Source organism: Dermacentor albipictus, chromosome 9, assembly GCF_038994185.2.
Source record: "Dermacentor albipictus isolate Rhodes 1998 colony chromosome 9, USDA_Dalb.pri_finalv2, whole genome shotgun sequence".
Classification (NCBI taxonomy): Eukaryota; Metazoa; Arthropoda; class Arachnida; order Ixodida; family Ixodidae; genus Dermacentor; species Dermacentor albipictus.
Genome location: NC_091829.1, coordinates 17,559,549 through 17,581,130, shown reverse-complemented (window position 1 = coordinate 17,581,130; position 21,582 = coordinate 17,559,549). Strand labels below are relative to the sequence as shown.

The 21,582-nt window shown below is 46.5% G+C and overlaps 2 protein-coding genes across 4 annotated transcripts in view; one reads left to right on the top strand and one right to left on the bottom strand.

The window, feature by feature from the left end:
• The window catches only part of LOC135903718 (uncharacterized), a 290,426-nt gene that overhangs the window by 83,032 nt on the left and 185,812 nt on the right, over positions 1–21,582 (bottom strand). The window lies entirely within an intron of this gene.
• Positions 2,182–6,874, top strand: LOC135903744 (nucleoredoxin-like protein 2). The gene is made up of 4 exons (XM_070525399.1): positions 2,182–2,312; positions 3,782–4,019; positions 4,590–4,693; positions 6,667–6,874. The coding sequence occupies exons 1-4, from the start codon at positions 2,215–2,217 to the stop codon at positions 6,809–6,811; spliced, it is 585 nt and encodes a 194-aa protein (XP_070381500.1). The 5' UTR covers positions 2,182–2,214; the 3' UTR covers positions 6,812–6,874.

Genomic DNA, 21,582 nt, shown 5'->3' with positions numbered 1-21,582 from the left:
AGGTGGCTAGCAGATGGCAGGGCAAAGTCGAATTTGTCGACAACACGAAGCAAAGGCAAGAGTTTGACGCAGTAGTTCTGCGGAAACCCGCAAGGTCCTTGCGGGTTTCCGCATCTGTTAGCCGCCTGGTTAGCTCATATGGGAGAGCGGCTGCCCCGGAAAGGCGGTGGTCCCGGGTTCGAGTCCCGGACCAGGACGAATTTTTCTTCAACTCTGAGGCTTTTCTTTCGAAAAACTCGTTTGGGTTTCCTTTGTAGCAATTGCTACGAACGGGTGGATGTCTGATTTTCCCTTGATTAATTACTTCTCTCCACCTTACGGGTTTCCGCAGAACTACTACGTCAATCATCACTTATCTTCACTACGGTGGGTATTCGGTCATGCGCACGCTTTCCGTCACCACGTGTTTCGGTGCGCGGAACAACAACGTAATAGCGCACAAGGTTTTATCACTCGCGGTGACACAACCTCCTACATGGACAAGGATGTGCGCCAGCATAGCGAGGCAGTTAATTATTATGGTGACGATGATGATGACGTTCGACATCCATGGCTGTTGCCCACTAAGGGGGATAGGCCAAGAATCGGGTGGCAGGAGCTAATGTAAGGAAGGATGAGGAGAAGCGAAAGTAATTAAACACCAAAGGAAAGAACGAAAGAAATAGAACACGGTATGCGAGTGAACAGTCATACTAACAAAGAAAATTATGAAAGATTTAGTAATCAAGAGGAAAATATAGACCCCGTTAATAAAGCATTTGGAAAAACAAGCTCGGCGAAATTAATAAAAAAAACATAGAAGCAATATAGAGCTACAAAAAGAAGATAGCAAGGTGATCGCTTTATTTCACATTTAAAAAAATCGAACCCTACGTAACAAACATCCATGCGACTGCACAGCCTAGCGTCGATGTTCCAAATGGTAGTATTATCAGAATAATCATATTCCAATCTTTCAAAGTGGAGCTTCTAGTAACGTCTTTCCTGTGTTTGAATATCGTCGGCATCAGAAGTGCTCCATTGGAGTGATTCAATATTACTACAAGTATGGCGTAGAGGGGACATCGTTAGACCAGTTCTGTTTAAATAAAAAACAATCATTTGCACGATAGGATATATCCCAACTTGTGTATGAACCTTCCAACTGCCGAGACGGACACCCTCTGGTTGTTCAGCAAAAAATTAAAAACATTTAATTATGGGGTTCTGAGGTAGGTGCCAAAACCACTTTCTGATTATGAGGCACGCCGTAGTGGGGGACTCTGGAAATTCCAACCACCTGGGGTTCTTTAACGTGCACCTAAATCAAAGTACATGGGTGTTCTTGCATTTCGCCCTCATCGAAATGCGGTCGCCGTGGCCGAAATTCGATCCCGCGACCTCGTGCTCAGCAGCCTAGCACCATAGCCATTGAGCAACCACCACGGGTTTCAGCAAAAATGAAGGTGTTGAATATCTGGAGATGTAACCAGCACCAGTTAAAAGTATTGCCCGGCGAAAACGCGGGTCACACCCACTATAGAGGATTGCCTTAGGAACAGGTGGTTTATTCGGCGTTATAATTAGAAATAATATTTCAGGACTGCGACACATAGTGTGGATAACGTTGAAAGGCTAGATTACCTGTTCAAATGACAGTAATGATGGCAGAAACAACGAATAATAACTAAATAAAAGCACAAGAAACAGAGAGAAAAGAGATTCAAGTTTAACAGGGCATTCCGTTAGTCTCGATAAGAACCTCCTGGACGGCGGAGCAACCATGCCTTGTGGCTGAATGCCAGAGTCGAGGCCCCAGACGAAAGAATAAACGGGTTCCGTTAAATCCAGGCCAATGCTTCGAAGAAGTAGTTCCAACATTTTTTTTCTTGCAGCAGTGAGATTAGAAAGAAAGAAAGAAAGAAAGAAAGAAAGATAGATAGATAGATAGATAGATAGATAGATAGATAGATAGATAGATAGATAGATAGATAGATAGATAGATAGATAGATAGATAGATAGATAGATAGGAAAGGCAGGGAAGTCAACCAGACGAGCGTCCGGTTTGCTACCCTACACTGGGGGTGAGGGAAAGGGGGAACAGAAAGAAGGAAAGAGTAATGAAGTGATGACTTTGTGCAGTGAAGCACCGTCACACCAAAGTGGAGTTCCAACAGTGAAGCGATGACAAAGTGGTGGTTGTTGTTGCCACCTCGGCACCGCGGCAAGGTGCAATGAGAAGAAGAGGAAGTAGAAGAAGATGGAAGGAGCGCTGGGCGTGCACTGAGCTCAGCTGCGCTTGGAGATTTCACCACGTCGATTTCTTGAGCAGGTCAGTCACGTAAATCTGCTGGTAGCGAAGCGAAAAGAAAGAAAGAAAGAAAAAAAAGCGCGTTTAAGTTGCCGTAGATGTCGCCCAAGTTGTGACGATCAGGAAGCTTTAAGCCTCAACGTGCTTCGTGCGTGTGCCTGCCAACGATGGCAATCTCAAGTAACATTCAGAGCTTATGGGTAGACTCGATTTTTGTACCTCTGATTAAAGGCTACCTGACGTGCACATTGGCATCAGCGGGCATGGCGTTATGCTGTTGGCGGCGAGATCTTGAATTCGGTTCCCGCTTCCGGCGTCTCTATTCAGATTCGGAATGACGACGGAAGAAACGAAAAACATCAACTCCCGAGTATTCGACAAAAAATTTGGGCATGCCCAGAACCTCACGTGGCTTAGGCAAACCTAGAGCATTTCGTTACGCCTCCACCCACGTAGCCCTTGGTTAGCTTTGAGACGTGCAATTCTCTTGTACTGAGACGTACAATGTCTCCAAGAAAAAAAAAAGGAAAGAAAAGCGCCAGCAACATGACAAATAAAAAGACAGCGACAAAAGGCGCTGTCTGTCGTTTGTCCTGTACTTGGTGCGCTGTTTGTCGGAATATTGCTTAACCAACTATAGTCCGGCTTCGCACTTACGTACAATCACCTATCTCTCCCCGTCTTTCGCGCTAAACGCTTGCGGCGCTCGGTTTCTGAGGTTGTCCTCGAAAGTTAACCGGAACAACTCGGCTTTGCTTTCTTCAGCGTTGCATTACGTGCCCGTGCAGGCGAGCAAGTGTGCAGCTGCGGCCAGATACGTCAGTCCCACAAAGCCTAAACGCCATTCCACATTGAGAAAAGTTACAGCACCCTTTATTTATGGTCGTGTAGAGTAAAATCGTGCAAACAAATTTTCGCACCAGTAGAAATAGTACAGCAATTCATTAATAATTATTTTCCTGGCCTGCCCACAAAACGAATGCGGCTGCAGCGTATCAAGAATGTTATTATGGGCTTTTCGTTAAGTTCCTCGCGCAGAAACGTGAGTAAAGAGTCTCCCTCAGCATAGCAAGAACGTCCAGATTGGGCTTTGCAGTCAAAAAAAGAAAGATTCATCAGAATGGGACTATGTTGGGCCGTAAGTCATCTGAATGCCACCCTACCGCCTTTTATTCCATGTCTGCCCCGCAGAACGAGCGGCTTCGACTCAGGTACTGCCTGTGCACATCTCTATACGCCCCCCTCTCTCTGCATTCTCTACCTTCCCCTTCTCAATTAACACGGCAAGCTGGGCGAGATTGTGATTGAACATGTTCCTATGCGCGCTCCTATCGTGTACTTCCTCTCGTCTTTCGTCCGGGTTGCGCTGCCCACCCATCGGAACATGTTCCCCTTCTCCCTTCCCCCAGCGTAAGGTAGCCAACGAGATTCTTGACTGGTTAGCATCCCTGCCTTCCTTATCTCTCTCTCTCTCTCTCTCTGCCCCGCAGCCGACTCCCTCCCTCCCTCTCTAGCTCTTTCCGCTGTGCCTGCGTGCCGATGGAGCTGTTCCGGGGGAAGTCGCTGCTCAAGAGGGACGGTACGACCATCTCGGCCGACGGGGTGCTGCGCAACAAGCGGCTCGTGTGCATCTACTTCGCGGCACAGTGGTGCCCGCCGTGCCGCACCTTCACGCCGCTGCTGGCCGACGCCTACCGGAGGGCCAAGGACGACGGACTGGCCATCGAAGTACGCGCGTCGCTTATCGCGAACACCTCGGGGGATCTTCTATTTAAATGCGGCCAGCAAGCATACGGAGCTAAAAGACCTATCGGCTATCGTCAAAGCCGTCGATGTTTGATTCTTTTGATTGCGTTTACTACAACGACATGCAGTGGAAAATTATCTTGTAGCAATTACTCAGGTAGTTATGCAAATTAGACTAATTTGCTTTCTAACCAAACGAGCCTTGCGATTGATTTCAATGCAAGGTGAAGCGTACCATCCGAAGAACTTGTAACGGCTTCCAGAATTGCGAAGACTCGACGCTGCTAATTTCTACAGCGCGTTGATTCGCGGCCGATATTACACAGAAAAGCAAAGCTGAACAGCCTATATTAAGAGCGCATCTTCCACGCCCTTAGTCTGCCACTCTTGCGCCTCGCTGGTTGACGCGATCTCGCTCGCTTCATGCTTGCCCGACGGTCAGACGCAACCAGTGACGTCACTCAGGGTCGCCTACTACTTCGGCTGTCTAGTTGGTTCAGTTCAAGACACGGCAGCGAAGAAAAAGCCGAAGGTCTCCCTTCCTATACGCAGGTAGTCTTCGTGTCATCGGATAAAAGCTCTGAAGACATGCTCGCCTATGTGCGGAGCGACCACGAAGACTGGCCTATGCTTCCCTACGGCGACGGGCTGCAGTCGTGAGTGGTGCAGGGGAGTTGTTATGCGGGGAGCGCTTTCCGACACGCTTCCGGTCGAACGCTTCGATTCGCACGTGCGGCTTTCTGAGACATCGCAAATTTACGGCGAATGTGGTTGACGACGTTAATCTGTGTAACATGTAGGTTAAAGGGGCACTAAAGAGAAAAGCAAGTTCAGCTGTATTAGTAAATTACGCTTATACAACAAACGAATAAGCGAACAAACAAACAAGCAAACGCTCTTACCGTGACAGGAGACATCGTAAGCACACACAAAAAAAAAGGGGGGGGGGGGGGGGGGGAGAACGAAACAATGTTGGCGACGCCGCATTGAAATTCCGGCACCAGATGGCCCCACCGCTAGATTTTTACAGCCTATGATTGGGCCGGGTTAAGACTTTAAGGACGATAAATACCTGAAGGAAATGTCTTTTATCTAAATGTGCGATATACACGGAGAATGAGCACGTTCAACGAAAGGAAGATTTATAGTTCTGCGGAAACTTGTGCAGCAGTAGGATGAAACAGCAGACGGAACACTGGAAGCAAGCTTCATCCCAGTCCGCCTTTGACTTCGTTCGCACGTTGTATACGAGCAGTTTTGGTCAGATGTGAAACCCAAGTGTACAATACATCTGCTCTAAACTGAAAATGGGACACCACTGTAGCCCGGGGATATTGCTCGGGATATAGTTCTGTCTCCTCTGAGCGTGCTTTCAAAAGAACGCGGTTCGCGCGCTAAACTGATTCTTGGTCATGTGCTCCTGCTCTAATCCAACAAATAAGGCTCGCTGTCTGTCATTCACCACTGACCAAACATTTAGCCAGAAACACCGTACACATGCAATACCGAAATTCAACGAGAATTTTTTTTTCTTATTTGTGGCCTGTAGGCAACACTCATAAATAAAATGGTCAAGCTCTTATCGATAAAGACGGACTGCATTGTATTTTACAGAAGAATAGAACTGCACTCAGCAAATTTAAGAAGTATTGATAACGGAGCCGATACATCCCTGTGGCCGTCACCGGCGTCACCCTGACGTTGATCACAGGTCACAATAATTTATGCGCGACTTGTAGTCACCGAGGAAACGCCTAAGAGGGATCATGTGCGCACGATCTGCAAGCTCAGCACTAAAATTAGGCACTTTTTATTCCCTCATTTTGATTTGTATCCAAACCTGCCCTGTTACGCTGCAATGGGAACTGCAGGCTTTGCAAAGCACGCAGCTTGTATCCGAGCTACCTGTATACCTGGCAAGTAGCTGTCACAGCAATCAGCGATTTGTTTCCCGACAGCGCACTACTGCTGCAGCATGAAACATTGTAGGAGCGCAGCTCCAGCAAATCTTCGACCATGATTATCATTTAATTTTTCTGCTAGGCGCTATCAGCTATCGACATTTCTATAACGTGTCTCGCATCTGCACCTAACGATAATGGCTTTGGACACGCCTTGGATTGCTTAGAGTCTCCTAAAGATATTGTTATAGAAAAGTAATGTTGTAGTTACAACCACATGAAGAAAACAGACATTGATAAGCAGAGGAAGCATATAGGAAATTATACTGTTACGTTTAATTGACACGTAGAAGTACTAAGAAAGAGGGAAATGAAATTGGATGAAAAGACCACTTGCTACAGGGGGGAGCCGAAACTCCAATCTCCGCATCACAAATGCGGTACACTACCAATTAAGCCGCCCCGGCCGCCGCCCTCCCATCCGCACATATTTTCGGTATTCCTGTATGCGTTCACAATAAGCATTGGGGAGTGTCAGCCAATGCCGCTCACGGCAACAAATGGCGTCGCGTAGCACACGTGATCTCAGTAGCAGGCAACTGCCCGAATAAACTCTCGTATGCTACCCCTCGTGACACCAGCTGGGGCTGCCAAAGTCGAGGCAGCGTTGGTTGAAGTACAACTACCCGAATACCCACGCAAACCTGTACGCTTGTGTTTTCTGGCAGCGTTCTCAAGGCCCGGTACAAGGTCTCCGGCATACCGACGTTGGTCGTGGTCAGTGCGGACGGATCACTGGTGTGCGCCAACGGCAGGCCCGACGTCCAGATCAAGGGCTGCCAGGCGTTCAAGGACTGGATGAGTTGCATATGAACGTGCGAGGATGGAAGGCGAACGCTAGCGTCACGTCAAATAAATGTCGTGGCTTCTGTTTTCTTTTTTTTAAATAGAATTCGAGCGCATCAGCCAGGGAAACGAATGACGCATACTGTGTGGCGATGTTCTCGTTCTTTTTTTCTTTGTTCGTTCCACTACTATACTACCACCACTATAGTATGCAAATGCTGAGGGGTATATGCAATGCTTTATTTATTTAGAGTAATGATAGTAATGGTAATTTTGACAGCACGCCACCGCTGGTCGTATTTCAGTTTTTACTTTTTTTCCCCTTTGCCGCACCTCGTATTCACGCTGCACCTCGGGAGTCCCAACTATGAGTCCCAACAACCACTGTCAAAATTACTGCAGTTCAGTTAAGCGTGGATGCCATTTTTTTACATTGTCAAGTTCCTCCATATTTTCGAACATGCCACCTTGTCAGTTCCAAGTGACTCGCACTACTGTGGCGTCTCGCATCTGCTCAAAACGCCAACATGGAGGAATTTAGCTCAACGGCACAGAATTTGACAATGTCGAAAAAAGGCCTAATGGTTTGGATTGAGAATTGTTACCGGGTTTTCTGGTGGCACATAGAAATTAAAAGGGATCGCAATGTTCCTTTGCACGTTTACGTCACCGTCACTACAACCTTTTGGTTGTAGATTGTTGGTACAGTGCTGGCTGCGATTGTATTGTCGACAATTTATCCTCAACTAGGCCAGGCGACTGCACCCAGTCACGTGGTCGAGGTTGGCAGTTCACCTATTTTGATGTGCGCTGCGTAGCGTATGACCTTCCTTTTGCACCGAATTTATTAGGTCAGACCAGTCTGCGAGGTGATAGCAAAAAGTTTCGGGACTGGCTCTGTTCTGAAGGAAGTAATTTGTTTATGTACATTCAAACAATTTCACCTTTGAAATAGTTCCCTTTCGCAGCAATACAGTGCTTCCAGCACTCCTACCATGTTTCAAATATGTCCTCGAGGTCTTCCTTCCGGAAGGAGTCGAGCACCCTTCTGCGATTCGAGCTCGATTTGAGCAATGGGATTTGGGAAGACGGCGAATCGCATTGCAGATGTAGAATAAAGGAAGTATCGTAAGACTACCGAGACCGGAATATGGACGCTTACTATTCCCGTGCAGCTGAAAACTCTGTAAAACCCGACCGACAGATGGAACGCTCACGAAAGCCCGCTGTTGTGTCCACAAAACATTTAGTGACCACCACAGTAGGGCGATATTGTCGGTAGAACTGCACGCACGTGATTTCAAAAAAACCCGCGCACACTAGATCCACCGCGTATTTGTTCAAGAAGCAGACAACAGATGGCAGCACACACGGCGCTGTTGCCTATTGATTCACGCCAACTCTCGTTATGGCTATAAACACCGAAACTTAAGGCAAAATTATTACTTTTTCCTTATGTCGCTGTCGTACATATTTAATATATAAACACGAGCTATACGCCCAGAAGCATTTTATTGGCTTCCTTATTGTGCCTATAAATATATTTCCTTATTGGTGCCAAAATATTGCATTTTCAAGGACTGAAAATACTCCTTTCCGTGTTTTGCAATAGACTCGTCATGTTTAAGATGCTATCCGCCAGCTAGCTGGGGAACTTGGCAGAAGGCCCAGACGATTGTTAAACGACCACTTTTCCGGTGTAAAGGCAGTTACTAACAGCTTTGCAGCAAACCAGGGTATCGCTGTGAGAAGGGCTCGAAATCCTCTACGCGACGATGTACACTAACTGTGCGCTCAATTAAGGTTTCTAGTCAGCATCGCCGAGTCTTTTGAATGCTCCGTCGTAAATCTGACCTGGAATGTGGTGCTCATGCTGTACGTTCAGAAAATGCTCGCGGCTATCGGCAACGAACCTCTTACGGGCTTTAAAGAACTTTCAAAGGTTCTGACCGGCGAACTGCGGTCCACTGAACTTCCCGAAGCTCGTGTGCCGCTAATTTCTGTGCATGTTGAGCGTGTTCCCCTTCTGCATAGAAACTAATGTACTAAGTGAAAAAAGGCACTAGAAACCCGTACACTGTGGCATGGTGCTTCTTTGTGACTCCTTTCAAAACTTTTCCCGTGATGTCTAGCCACACGATTTGAAATAAATCTTATAACCTACACAAAATTTCGCACTACGTTTTATCGAGCAAATAAAATGAATTTCACGGAACCGGGATTCAGTAGGGTCTGTCTTTTTTTTAGAAAATCGTAAATGATCCTCAGATGCAGAGCATAAATTCTTATTCAGCCTATACATGCCTAAAGAACAGCTTATGTTGTATCTAGGTGGTTTAAATGGTAGCTTTAGTGCCTGTTATAGGCGCCTAAAACAGAACTATATAGTGTCTAACAATCCGGTCTCTCGTTACGACAAAACCGCTTTGTTATAAGTGTGTCGCGGCGCCGGAAGCAGTGCACGCAAACAATATTATTGGATATGGCGTACCAGTGCGCTTCGCGTATGATTGACACAGGAATCAATCTCGAAGGATGTGTATTAGCAGCGACACTAGCGTAGACTCAATCACCAAGGAATTAGTGTTATATAGCGCTAGCAGATAAAGCTTTTGTTTGAGCGTCACAGCCCTTTCTGGTTTCTGCGCCGCGAGTCTTACGTAATGCAACTAAGTTCTTGAGTTCGATACAGCGGGCACAAGCTAACTTGCTCGTTCGACAGCACTGGCACTGTCACAATAAAGCAGACGTCTGCAGCAAATCAGTAAGTTGTTGGCGTCCGTGGCGACTTCCGATTTTTAGGAATGCTCAAATGAAGCACTACATTTTATGTAAATAGCCCAACGCCGTAAAATCAGAAGCTCAATCGAGCTCAGGCAGTCACATTAGGAATGATTCAAACTAAATCTTATCCCACACCTTTTGTGCTTAACAAAATTGACCGGGATTTTCCCGCGGAATGTAAAAGTTGTGGACAAACTCCGTGTCTATTTGATCATATGTTCTGGCTGTGCCCCAACCAAAGGGCTTCGGATCTCAACAGTGAGGAGGACTGGAGTCGGCGCATATCCAGCGAAGTCTTCCAAGATCAACTCCTGGCCGTCCGGAGAGCTCACGACATCGGGAAAGCCTTTGGCCTACCGGTGCCTACGTGGGCGGAGCCACCGACTTAGCCTGGGGGCTTGTGCCCTCGGACCTTAGTTTCTCTGGACTAAAATAAAGTTCGTGCCATGCCATGCCATGCCGTAAATTACACATTCGTCCTGTCAGGATCCTATCATGATCCGTCGATGAATCGCGGACGAGTTCACGATTTCAGTCACTAGCGAGCTGGGCTAACAGGCATTTCTTGATACTTTTCGACGTACAGCAAAGGCAAAGCAAGAAATATAGGATTTATGTGGAGCACACACACGGCAACTCGAACAGTCTTCAACGGAACCGCATGTGAGCACCCTGTTCTCTGATAAAACACGTCGTCGTCATCATTGATTGCTGACAGCGACACATGCATGTAAATCAGCTAGACTGTAACTGAGCAAAACGGAGGGTCACAGAAAGATGGAGGCTTCAAGTCATTAACAGTGCATAGAAGAACGAATGTCGCTGCAGCCAAAGTTTCGACAAGGGGACTCGCCCTGACGAAGGCAAGTCCACTCGATACGTTGGCTCCGGCAAGATTTCCCTGTTCGACGGTTGTTTATCACTAGATATTGGAACTGTATAAATATTGGAATATAACACGCTCTTTAGTGCTGGTCTTCACATCATAATGTCTAGATTTCTGTGCATTCTATTTTTTTTTTTCGAACTAAACTTACCTGCGAGATGTGACACATCGAACGATTCTGTCGCTGCTGTCCTCGGAAAGCCTCCGTAGGACGCTTCTTGTGTTATGTATGAAGGGTGGAATTAAATGGTATTGGTCATGTCTCCGCGCATGATTCGTCATTTCGACTGTTCCTTCGTTAACATGCAACCAGCAGTGGCGAGGCGGCTCCTGCATGCAGTCGCGATCTTACGATGATAATGTTTTTTCCGTGTGTACTTCTCTCCTGAATACTGCATTCAAGTGTCCTTGCAATCTGCATGTGAGCCCACTTTCCGGGTGAATGTCCGCTATAGCAATAAGTCCTGCCGCTTCTTTTAGTAGTATGCAGTGTGTTAGTACTTGTGTGCGGCTTCTTTTGTCGGGAAGTGCAGTAGACGGAAACACCGCCAGTTAAACATACTCGCACATCTAACCTGCGACAGTGTGAAGGGGTCAGTGACGGCAGAAAATATGACAATCGCTGAGGTCAGGCACCTAATACAATTTGTATGTGGCGATTTACTGGCACTTCGCATGCCGCTTTGACTCTCTTTTCGTCTACAGCAGTACAGTAAATACCGTTGTGTAGGTGATAACTCAAGTGGTTCTGATCTATTGGCTCGTGCTATGTATGGTCGGCTAACTCGACCCATCGCGGTCAGTTTCGTTTGTTCGTTGTCGTCGCGCGGAAGGTGCTCTCGCACCGTGATAAAGAATGTTTCCTAACAGTAACGGACAGCCAGTTTCTTTTTGTTTTCTGTCTGTTTCACACAATCTGTGAAATATATATATATTTTTTTTTCAATAAAGCTTTTTCCCTTCGTGTCTACATCTCTAGACTTCCTCTTGTCAATTATCGTCATCGCATCACTGGAGTCGTCATCACCGGACACAACTTTGTTTACTTTCGTCGTCGTCTTGAGCAGCACTCGCGTCATGAGACGTTTCTACCTGAATCAGAACGATATATTTCCTCGCTAAATTCTATATCTTGTTATTTCCTTTTCCTTTGATCGTATCGGAATTTCATTAGTGCTTACTTTAAAACTTGACTAATTATCTTTCTAACTCATCCCAATTGTGGCGAATCCCCAATCACCTTCGCGCCACAGTCTGCCAGAAAGTCTAATTGGTGCCTTTGAGGCGCCGCTACGCTGTGAAATATGGTACGAGCCACTCATAAAGGCAAGCCAACTCCAACCAACCGTGATCAACCTGCGCCACCCCGTGGACGGGGAAAACGTGAAACGGGAATCGACGGAAACTAGGGCCGCGTGCCGCCGCGCCTAGCAGTGCAAGACGACCACGAGTTGTGGAGGAAGTTCATTACAATTCGGCCAGCGATTCCAAGGCTGCCACCACACGCCCGTGCCACTCTTATTGAGAATCGGAAACGAGGAACATCGCACCGCGCGAGCATGCCAAATGTATACGCTGGCAGGCCGGCTGTGTTTTTTTTTTCCCGGTCCCATGCACTCCGCAGGAGGCATTCTCTCACACATAACAGAATACCGTACGCCCCTGGCGAACTTATATTTTGCTTACCGACGACTATTCGTAGAACTGCAGCCATACCCTCAGCGCATGGTGGCACAACCTTAGTGAGCCTTCAGTGGTTTCTTTTGCCTTTTGTTGAGCAGGGCATTGCACTGTTTATACCGGACACGCTTCTATCACACAGCATCGGTCGAAAGAATGCAGGCTTTCGCTTTGAGGACGATATGCAAGGACAGTATAGGTGAGGACAGAATATGTAAGTGCTAGAGCCCTTACTCATATTGCCCACGTTAGCATCCCGAGTAGTTAATGGCTAATGTTTTCAAAAGCACGAAGAGGTGCTTCGTGGAAGTTGTTCACCAGTTCTAGGAAGCCGTAACATTTAAAGTGTAGTTGTTTGAGCTACAAGCAGAGTTCTGAAAAAGAAACCTGCACATTTATGAATACACGACGGACGACACCTCGTGCGAAAAGAGAAAGCCATCGTTTCTTTGCATCAGTTCATCCTAGTTGCCGGTGTTTCCTAGCAGGTCGCTTCAAATAGGCGTTGGACGAAATATGCATTGAACAAGACCCGAGCGCCGGACAATGCAGAGGTGTGATAAACGGTTATGGAATAAATAATATGCATTGCATTCTATACGTGGCTGTCAATATTTCGGCGAATGTCGGCGGGATGTCCGTGTCTTTGATAGCACGCAAAAAAATAAGGTTGATGAGAAGGGGTGGGGTGGGGGTAGTGGGGGAGGGGCTGCAAAATAGTTTGGTCTCTTCATGAAAATCTTCGCGCACGCCGGTGAGCATGACCTCAGCAGCTGAACGTACGTCAAAGCAATGTCATCGGATGTCGCCCCTCCATTCCTCCGGGGTCCACCTGCGCCTTGACTCTTGGGAAATAGACCTTACATGGTTGCAAGACCTCTCAAGGCATTGGTTCTACTGGTGACTCCCTCGTCACGATCGGCGCTGGCGACCCCCCCCCCCCACCCCCGTCACCCTCACGTTTGCCAATAACCATGCCTGTCTCGGTATCACGTATTGACGTATTTCCTCGCGGAGACTGCCCCAATGGAATGCTGCTCAGGTTCCGTGACACGATAAGAAACCGGTGCATAAAGCACAACGTTGCCGGTGATCATCCAGAATGAAGAATTGTTTTTTTTACTCTACTTTCACGGAGCAGAACCATAGTGGGTGTTTAACCGAACACTTTCAAAAATTTGTAAAGATTGCCTGTGCCGGATATAACAATTCTAGTCTATGAGCTGGTCTACTCGACGAGGCACACGTTACTTGCACAAAAAGTTGAAATGCATAATTGACTAATTAACAACTTCATTAATTATGTTCGGGCTAATTACACTATGGCACATATTGTAATTTAGAAATTCTAGCCGGGGAGCTCGCGAGGCGGATCCACTTAAAACGAATTCTCGGGATGATATCAGTTTCGAGATATTAATTCCTGAACTTCACGGAGACATGCACTGGCGTTCCAGTTACTTCGTGCTTCAATGCATAAAACGACGTTTTGTTAAGAAAGTAAGTGGAACGACAGCGCATTCTTTACAGCAAGATTTACGGCGAATGTCTCGTAAATGGTGTCATCCACACAATTATGTTCAAGTGGATATGTGCCTTGCAGTGTCACGCACTAGCATTTGTAAACTGCAATATGTGACATAATGTAATTTGTTAAGAAACTTAATTAGGAAATTCTTGTTAAATTGTCAATTATGCACTTCAATTTCTTGTGCCAGTAATGTTCGCCTCTTCGTGTAGACCAGCTCATGGACTGGTATTGTGCTGTCTGACACAGGCAATGTTTTTGTGAATGCCTGAGAATGTTCGCTAAAACACCCTGTATTACTAGAACTGGTACAGCGCAACATACCAGATAAAGGAACAGAGCGCTGTATGTTGTTTCATGTTGTATGTTGCGCTGTACCAGTTCTAGAATGCAATACCAACTCGCCCAAATCCTCAACCCTGTATTACACTATTGTTCTGAAAATTATATTTTTTCTGTCACGTCAGGCTTTACCTGTTTCTGCTACCGTCCGCTTCACCTATTTTTGGCACCATAAACAATCGTGACATCCCGTGTTCACGATTTTTGTTTTAGTACGGTGAAGCGCAATGGACGGGACTACGTGAGGCAAGACAGGCGAGACAAGTGCTACTCACAAACGTGAATGTTTACTTAAAATTTTAGCTCCAGCACGACAATTCGCGCATGCACCCAGGACAGCCCGAAGCCAGCAACACAAGAATGTGTGACGCCGAATGTGTGACAGAGGTTCAGCAGCAAGGCATCGGAGGAGCGAGCTGAGGCATATCCATCGACATCGAGCAACTATCTTACTATGCCCCACACGACAAGCTGCTTCAAGCTGTGAGCAAACTCGCTGACCATTCCGGCACCTTTGTCTTTCAGAACCAATGCGACGTGTCCAAAGAACCATTCCTCGAGCTGCCAAGACGTTATCTTGGCACTACGTCAATTTCCTTCGAAAACAACTTGTACAGCGTGTCGCGAGCAAAAGTTTGGAGACCACGGCATCAGCAAAATAATAATAATAATAATAATATTATACATTCAGGCGCAGCTCCGCGGCCTGGAATAAATTTAACACATAATATTGGTCAAACACGCACACGCAGACGTGCGGCCTTGCTTTCAGCCGGAATTCCCAGTCTGCGAAAAAAAAAAAGAAAAGGAATCGCGGCCCCTTTGGTCCAGAAGCTTTTGCTCGCCACTGTACATTCAGAAGCAGAGTTTCTGCATAGGCTCTTGGGTAGCTCCTGTCCTCTGAAAGTTTCCTCGCAAGCTTTGACTGTCAACAGAAACGTCAGCTCAACGCAACCGAACTAGGCGCAGTAGAGGTATTTAGATACGTAGACGATTTTTTGGTCACTTTAAATTCAGCCGCACAGACGCGTTCAACCTTGGCGACCATGTCGGTCGTAGAAGTTCTTAACAAGTGTTATTCTCCGCTGAAGTTCACGTTTGAGCTCCATCAGGCCCATCCCATTCAGTTCTTAGGGCATAATTTTTAATCAAAGTGACCACCTATGCTGGACTTACATGCCAAAATCCAAGAAAGCCCCATTCTACCCTTCGATTCCTCACATTCGAAACTGATTAAAAGATGAAACATTAAAAGAGGAATCGGAAAATCATGCTACAGGTCGGCTCCTCTAAAGCCCTGCCCACACAGGATATAACGGAAAGCTTCGGTAACCTAGTATCAAGGTTGCAGCAGGCTCGTTTCCCATGTACACTCCTTCAAGTTGCCGCAGAAACGCTGCTTAATCAGCTGCGCAAGGAACCCGCAGCGGACGTTGCAGGTATACCCCGGAGAAGAAGCGTGTGACGAGGTTGTGCCATATGTACACAAGGTTTCGCAAAACTTAAGGAAAGTCGCAGAGAAGAATAGTGTTTATCTGGTGTTTTCTGCGCCGTGCAAGTTGGCACAACTGTGCAAACGCATCACGGGAAGTCAAGTAAAAAAAAAAGAAGAAGAAAACTATACGACGAAAGACGAGTATGTCTCATGCGCTACTTCTGTCGTGAACAGAACTTAAGGTGCGGTCGTGTTTGCTTGGGACAGCCTGACCAGTGCCTTAGCGACAGGCTGCGACAGCACTTCAGGTGTTTGAAATCAGGAGAAGGGTGGAATCTTGCTTTACACTGTAAAAGTTGCAGTTGCTGTACGCGGTTGAAGAATGCGGAAGCTGTAGACCGTGAAGAAAAAGATTAGGAGGTGAGGTTTTGGGAGCGTTGTTAATCGAAAATTCTGGATTTGATATGTGCGGTAGCGTGGCTTCGGTAACAATTTTAAACAAAGAAGCGCGATCCACGGGCAGCCACAGCTAAGCTCGTTTATTCACTTCTGTTTCGTATTTTTTTTATGCCTCTTTTGCCAGTTGTGCGCAGTTGACAGTGTGCACAGGATTTCCATTTATCACGTTTATCCACGGGTTGTTTGCAATTTTCGCCGTATCGCCTTGTTATTGCGCCTGGCCCTTTTTTGTTGTTGTTGTTGCTGGTTTAAGGGTGTCATGGACGCATGCGCCCATTGTCCTGCAGCAGCGGAATTTTCCTATAAACGTTCACGGTTTTCAGTAGCGCTTGTCGTGTCTGTCTCGCCTTACTTTGCCCAGTCTATTGCGCTTCACCGTACTCAAAATATGCATCACCAACTGGCCCAAAATTCCAGTCTTTCGCGTTCACGAGGCCGCTACAACTTTCCCAGTTCGAGTACATCATCTTCAATGACGCGGCCGCGAAGCTGCAAAAACTGTATTGCAATTGTACACTATAGCGAGCTCCAACAGCGGTTTAGATGTCACGTTATTGCAAGTCGCATACCTTCACGCCTCAGTTTGCCAGAAACACTAACTCATGTGTATAAGACAGCGCTGTCAGCGTTCTGTGAAATATCGTAGATGGAGCACTACCACGCGCTGCGAATTTCTGTGACTTGCGTTAGGCTGTTACTTCAAGGGAAATAGGTCTTTAAGGCCTTAACGCTACTTCGCAACCTTAGAAACCTGATAGTTTGGCCAAAGCTGTGCAAACCGCTGTGTTGAAAGCGCACGCTGACATATCAGGAAGGGAAGAGCAGCAGCAGTGTATAGCGCTGCTGTCTGTCCACATCGTTTGCGGCGTGCGTACATTGATTAACTGCGCACCGAGTTACGTTCTGTCTATGGGCCCCCGTCATGCTCAAGGATGCCGGGCCACTAAGCAAGTTTTCTTCACTGCTGCGCTCGGTGGGAATCGCTTAACGATGTTGCGCAACATGCAGGGGCGGGAACGTTTTTGCAAGACTTACTTGCGCATGCGTAAATAAGTCGCGCATGCGGCGAACGACAAGTGGCATAACGGGCGAAAAAGAAAAAAAAAATGCGCACTCCACAAAAGGGACATAACGTGGAGAAAACGTACGTACAAGGGGCATATATAAAAAGCGAATTGCAATTTCGGGGTCCTAATTCCGGATATAAAAACAAATTGTAGTGTAGGTTTTAGGCTAGGAAAGGAGGAACTGAAATTCACTAAGTGAGCATCTCAGCGACTCGAAAGCCAACGTTACAGAGGCAAATGAGCGGCAGTCGAACCCGCGATTTCCCGATCAGCCGCAGCAGAACCCCACAGCCACCGCGATGAATCAGTAACGTATGCAGTCGGCGAGCAAAAGTCTGAAGACCGTAGATCGAGCGGAAAGGTTTGTCTTCTCTGCAGTCCAGACACACTGGCTGAAATAAAGCGGCACACATTGTTACAGTAAGACACGCCTGTTCGACCGAAGCAATACATTCAGACTATTCCACATTGAACGGCTGTGATAGAAGAAATTTTGCTTTTTTTTTTTTTTGCTCGTGCCGTGGTCTCCACACTATAGCTCCAGACTGTACACCACGAGGGCATCGTTCCAGGGGAGGTATTCTGTAAGAGTCCACCTAGCGGACTGTCCATTTCAGCCGCTGCTGATTGGATGAAGCCGTACGAGTGAGGAGGAGACGAGCGGCCCCAGCCAATCAGGAGCGGCCGAAATGGACAGTCCACTAGGTGGACTCTTACAGAATACCTCCCCAGCCGTTCAGCTTTTCTGGCTACGAGTCGATATCTTTCGCGGAGCGAGCCTCATTAGAAAACAAGCGAAGGGGAAACTACTTGTGAAAACTCACGCCGACGTCTGCGATCAGCTGTTTGCCTGACCCCAAAGGGTAACGGCAGCGAACCGCGTATTAATTGAGACGATCCGATCCGGAAAGTTTGGTTGCAACGCCGTGCACCTCCCGATCGGGGCCTCGATTATGCGGCGAGAGCGAAGCCGCATCACACGCAGCGCGAACTCTGGCGCGGAGACGACAACACGTGTGGAAGCGCTTCCTTCCCTCCTGCGTAGCAGAACTCGTGTGTAAAGCACGGGGACAAAACATGTGCGCGCGCGGTACACGACTCCAGCAACGAGTCACGGAATGTGTCTGAAGGGAAAAAAAAGTAGCATCGTGCGCAGAGAATTTGCACACTAAAATAGAACTTAGCTCAACTGAGAGAGCACACTGAGTCGTATTTTTTTAGAAACTAAGAAACGATCTATCGTTGTGAAATTTAATTAATCCAATTTGAGACAAGAAAACAACATTCTGGCTTCATGGAAAAAAGAAATTAAAGGATACCAGCGACGCCATTCGAAAGACGCATTTCAGCTGTCGCCTGTATGATTATATCTAGAAGCTGTGAGACGTGTAGTCAGTGCGAAATGTGTTTTGCGCAAAAACTTTTTGCGGCAAGATTACTTTTTGTATGGACAAGATTACTCTTAGTGTATTGCGTCTCCAGTGCGCATCCGCATATTGGACAACGTGTATATAGTATCTCATTGTACCATAACATAATCACCCGCCACCTTCCTTTCCCTGTATTTCCCACTTCCCCTTTCCCCAGTGAGGAGTAGCAGGCTAGAGACACGCTGTCCAGGCCGACCTCTCCTCCTTTCTCTTCATTAAAATCTACTCCTCCTCCTCCTTGCAGTTCGTTCGAACTCAGAAATGTGCCTTAAAATTGTGTCGATAAGCTTCACATCGACGATAGGCGTTTTTTTTTTTTCTATGACATCGCGTCTTCCAAAGTTAAGGATCGGATGAGCACCACCGTTGAGGCATGCGCATGCGAGGACGGAAATTTTTCTCGATACAGCTCTCTCCGCTACGTGATGCCTAAATGATACTAACTTATCAAGTTCCGCTCCCAAAAGGCCGCCATCGTTTTTGAACTTTAATGAGGCGTTCACTAACATATGAAAGCGCAGTCCTAAAGCCCATTCAACTGCACAGCTATACCAGTGACCAGGAAACTGATGTCTTACTGACGGAAACGTGGTTGAACCTCCGATGTAAATCATAATGAAGTTGCTTCGTCTGTCGCAAACTTTACGTATGTCGTATCGACAGGCACGACTGAAGGTGTGTGCGTGTGCGTGCGTGCGTGCGTGCGTGCGTGCGTGTGTGTCTGTGTGTGTGTGTGTGTGTTTGTGTGTGTGTGTGTGTGTGTGTGTGTGTGTGTGTGTGTGTGTGTGTGTGTGTGTGTGTGTGTGTGTGTGTGTGTGTGTGTGTGTGTGTGTGTGTGTGTGTGTGTGTGTGTGTGTGCATGTGTGTGTGGGGGGGATGCAGGGGGATTAATTAAAATTAAATTATGGGGCTTTACGTGCCAAAACCACTTTCTGATTATGAGGCACTGCAGGGGGAGTATGCAGGGGGAGTTACTGCTGTTAGGAAGACATTATCATCACGATATGCCACGACGATAACCATGAAAGTATAAGGGCGTGTATTCACAAAAATCGGCTAAAAAACGCTTTTGTGACAGACCTCTTCATATGCGTCCAACTTTCAGTAATGTGCTGTCCCATATCGAAGCGTAGCAAACATAAAAACACAAGCTCCCCAAGGCACCACTTTTTCTGTTCGCAAATTCTAATTATACCCCCCAGACCAACTGCAGTATATGTTTTCAGTATTAGCAGGGACCTTTTTTACTGAGGATAAATAATTTTTTTTTGAAGTAGCAGAAGATTTCAGCTTTCAGCGGGTGATATCGGGTCCCGCCAGCGGCGATAACATACTCGACTTACTTCGTCACCCGGACGACATTTCAGTCATTACCGCGATAGCTTGCTTCAGCGACCAATGCATCCTACACGTTGTGCTTGCCTGCCACTGAGTAAGAAATCACCGACCCAAAAACTAACCACGAACTACCGGTGAGGTAACTACGAGGCTAAAAAAAAGGAGAATTTGAGGTTTCTTGCCGGAATTTTGACCCCACCTTCTTTCATGCTCAGTCATCGCAAAATGGGACCTATTCAAAAATACGATGTTAAAGATAAGTAGACATACCAACTACAGTCGCGAAATCAGATTATTGCAACCCTTGGTCCAGTAAACGTGTACAAATTGTTCCCAAATGTAAAAACAAATACGCCTATAGAGGAAAGCCAAACCAAGCAATGACACTGCAACGTGGGATAGGTGTCAGGTGAGCGTAAATCTGCATCTCCTTGAAGTGGGTGAAGTCAAAGGAATATTTTGTGGCCACGCGGATCAAGACATGCACCGCCTATTGCTGGAATGTCCACGATATGATACTGTCTGACACGCACATTAATAGCGATGACCGCGGGACCGTAAGCATTAGAAAGATACTAGGCCCATGGCTAGCAGACACACTAAAAGGCAAGTGCTACTGGCCCTTCAGAAACTTACGGAAGGGAGTAATATTGTTGAAAATTATTGGTTCCAGTTTGCACTACTTTCTGGGCCCATAGCTACTGGAATTTCTGCGACCTGATTTAGTGTTTTCTGTATTTAGTATGAGAGCTGATTAGAGTATCTATATACGACAGATACACAGGGTGCCCCAATTATTATGCACCAAGATCTTAAAATACGCAAATGCCACGCATCTGTACAAAACCAAGGCAACGTTGTTTGCCGCCGCTTGGAGATACTCAGATTATTATTTTTTTCATACAAGCTGATTAGATTATTAGTCCTAATTAATCAACTTCTCAAATATTACAACTAGATAAAAAGTGTCAATGATAAAATTGTAGACCGACTCAAAAAACTCCCGATACAGCTTTGTGTTGCTAGATATGTGCTACATAAAAGTGTTTTCCCAAGCGTCAAAGAAGCCCGCGAATACACGCAATATTGTCGCGCGACTGGGCGTTCGAGGCACTTTGCGTGTATTTGCGGGCTTCTTTCATATATATGCATATATTACCTGTGAACATGGCTCCCGTGTGGGAGTCAGAACGCCTTCTTTCCTTTTAAATTTCGTTTTGGTCGGCGTAGTGTGCCCGGTTTAGTCTAGCTTTTCACTATATATACATATATAGTTAAAAAAACGAGCGTTTCTTCAACTACCTATGCACCGGAGCTTCGGAACTTTTCCTTATATAAAGTGTCAAGAGCAGAATATGACATTTGTTGTGGTGTGCCTTTATCGTATGTGACTTGACTTTCCATTCTAATGCGTCTTACGTGACCTTCATTTGTGAGTTCTCTTCTAGATTCACGTGAGATGATTTTGTGTTCAAATTTGTTTTTCGTGTGATTCGTGCGGTGATCTTTTTCAGTGCATTTAGGTCTCGTAACTGACCTTCTCGTTTATTGATACCTTTCTTCTGTTCACTGTGGGCTTGTTATTTCACAAAGACGGCTGCATCGCATCAAAGTCAGCCTTGCACACTAGTCTTTGTGCTGTGAGAAAATTAGCGACTGCACGTGCCGATCGTGCGATACGTGAGCGTAACTTACTCCGTTAGCTACAATAATTTCAATTTTCTATCCGCTTTGTGCTTCAAGCCGGTCAGAAATAAAGCATTTTGCGTCGTTCTAAACAAACGAGGTGGTCCCATCGAAACGGAAGCGCAACGCTTTATCGACTTTCTGTCGCAGTGTGTTGGTGAGT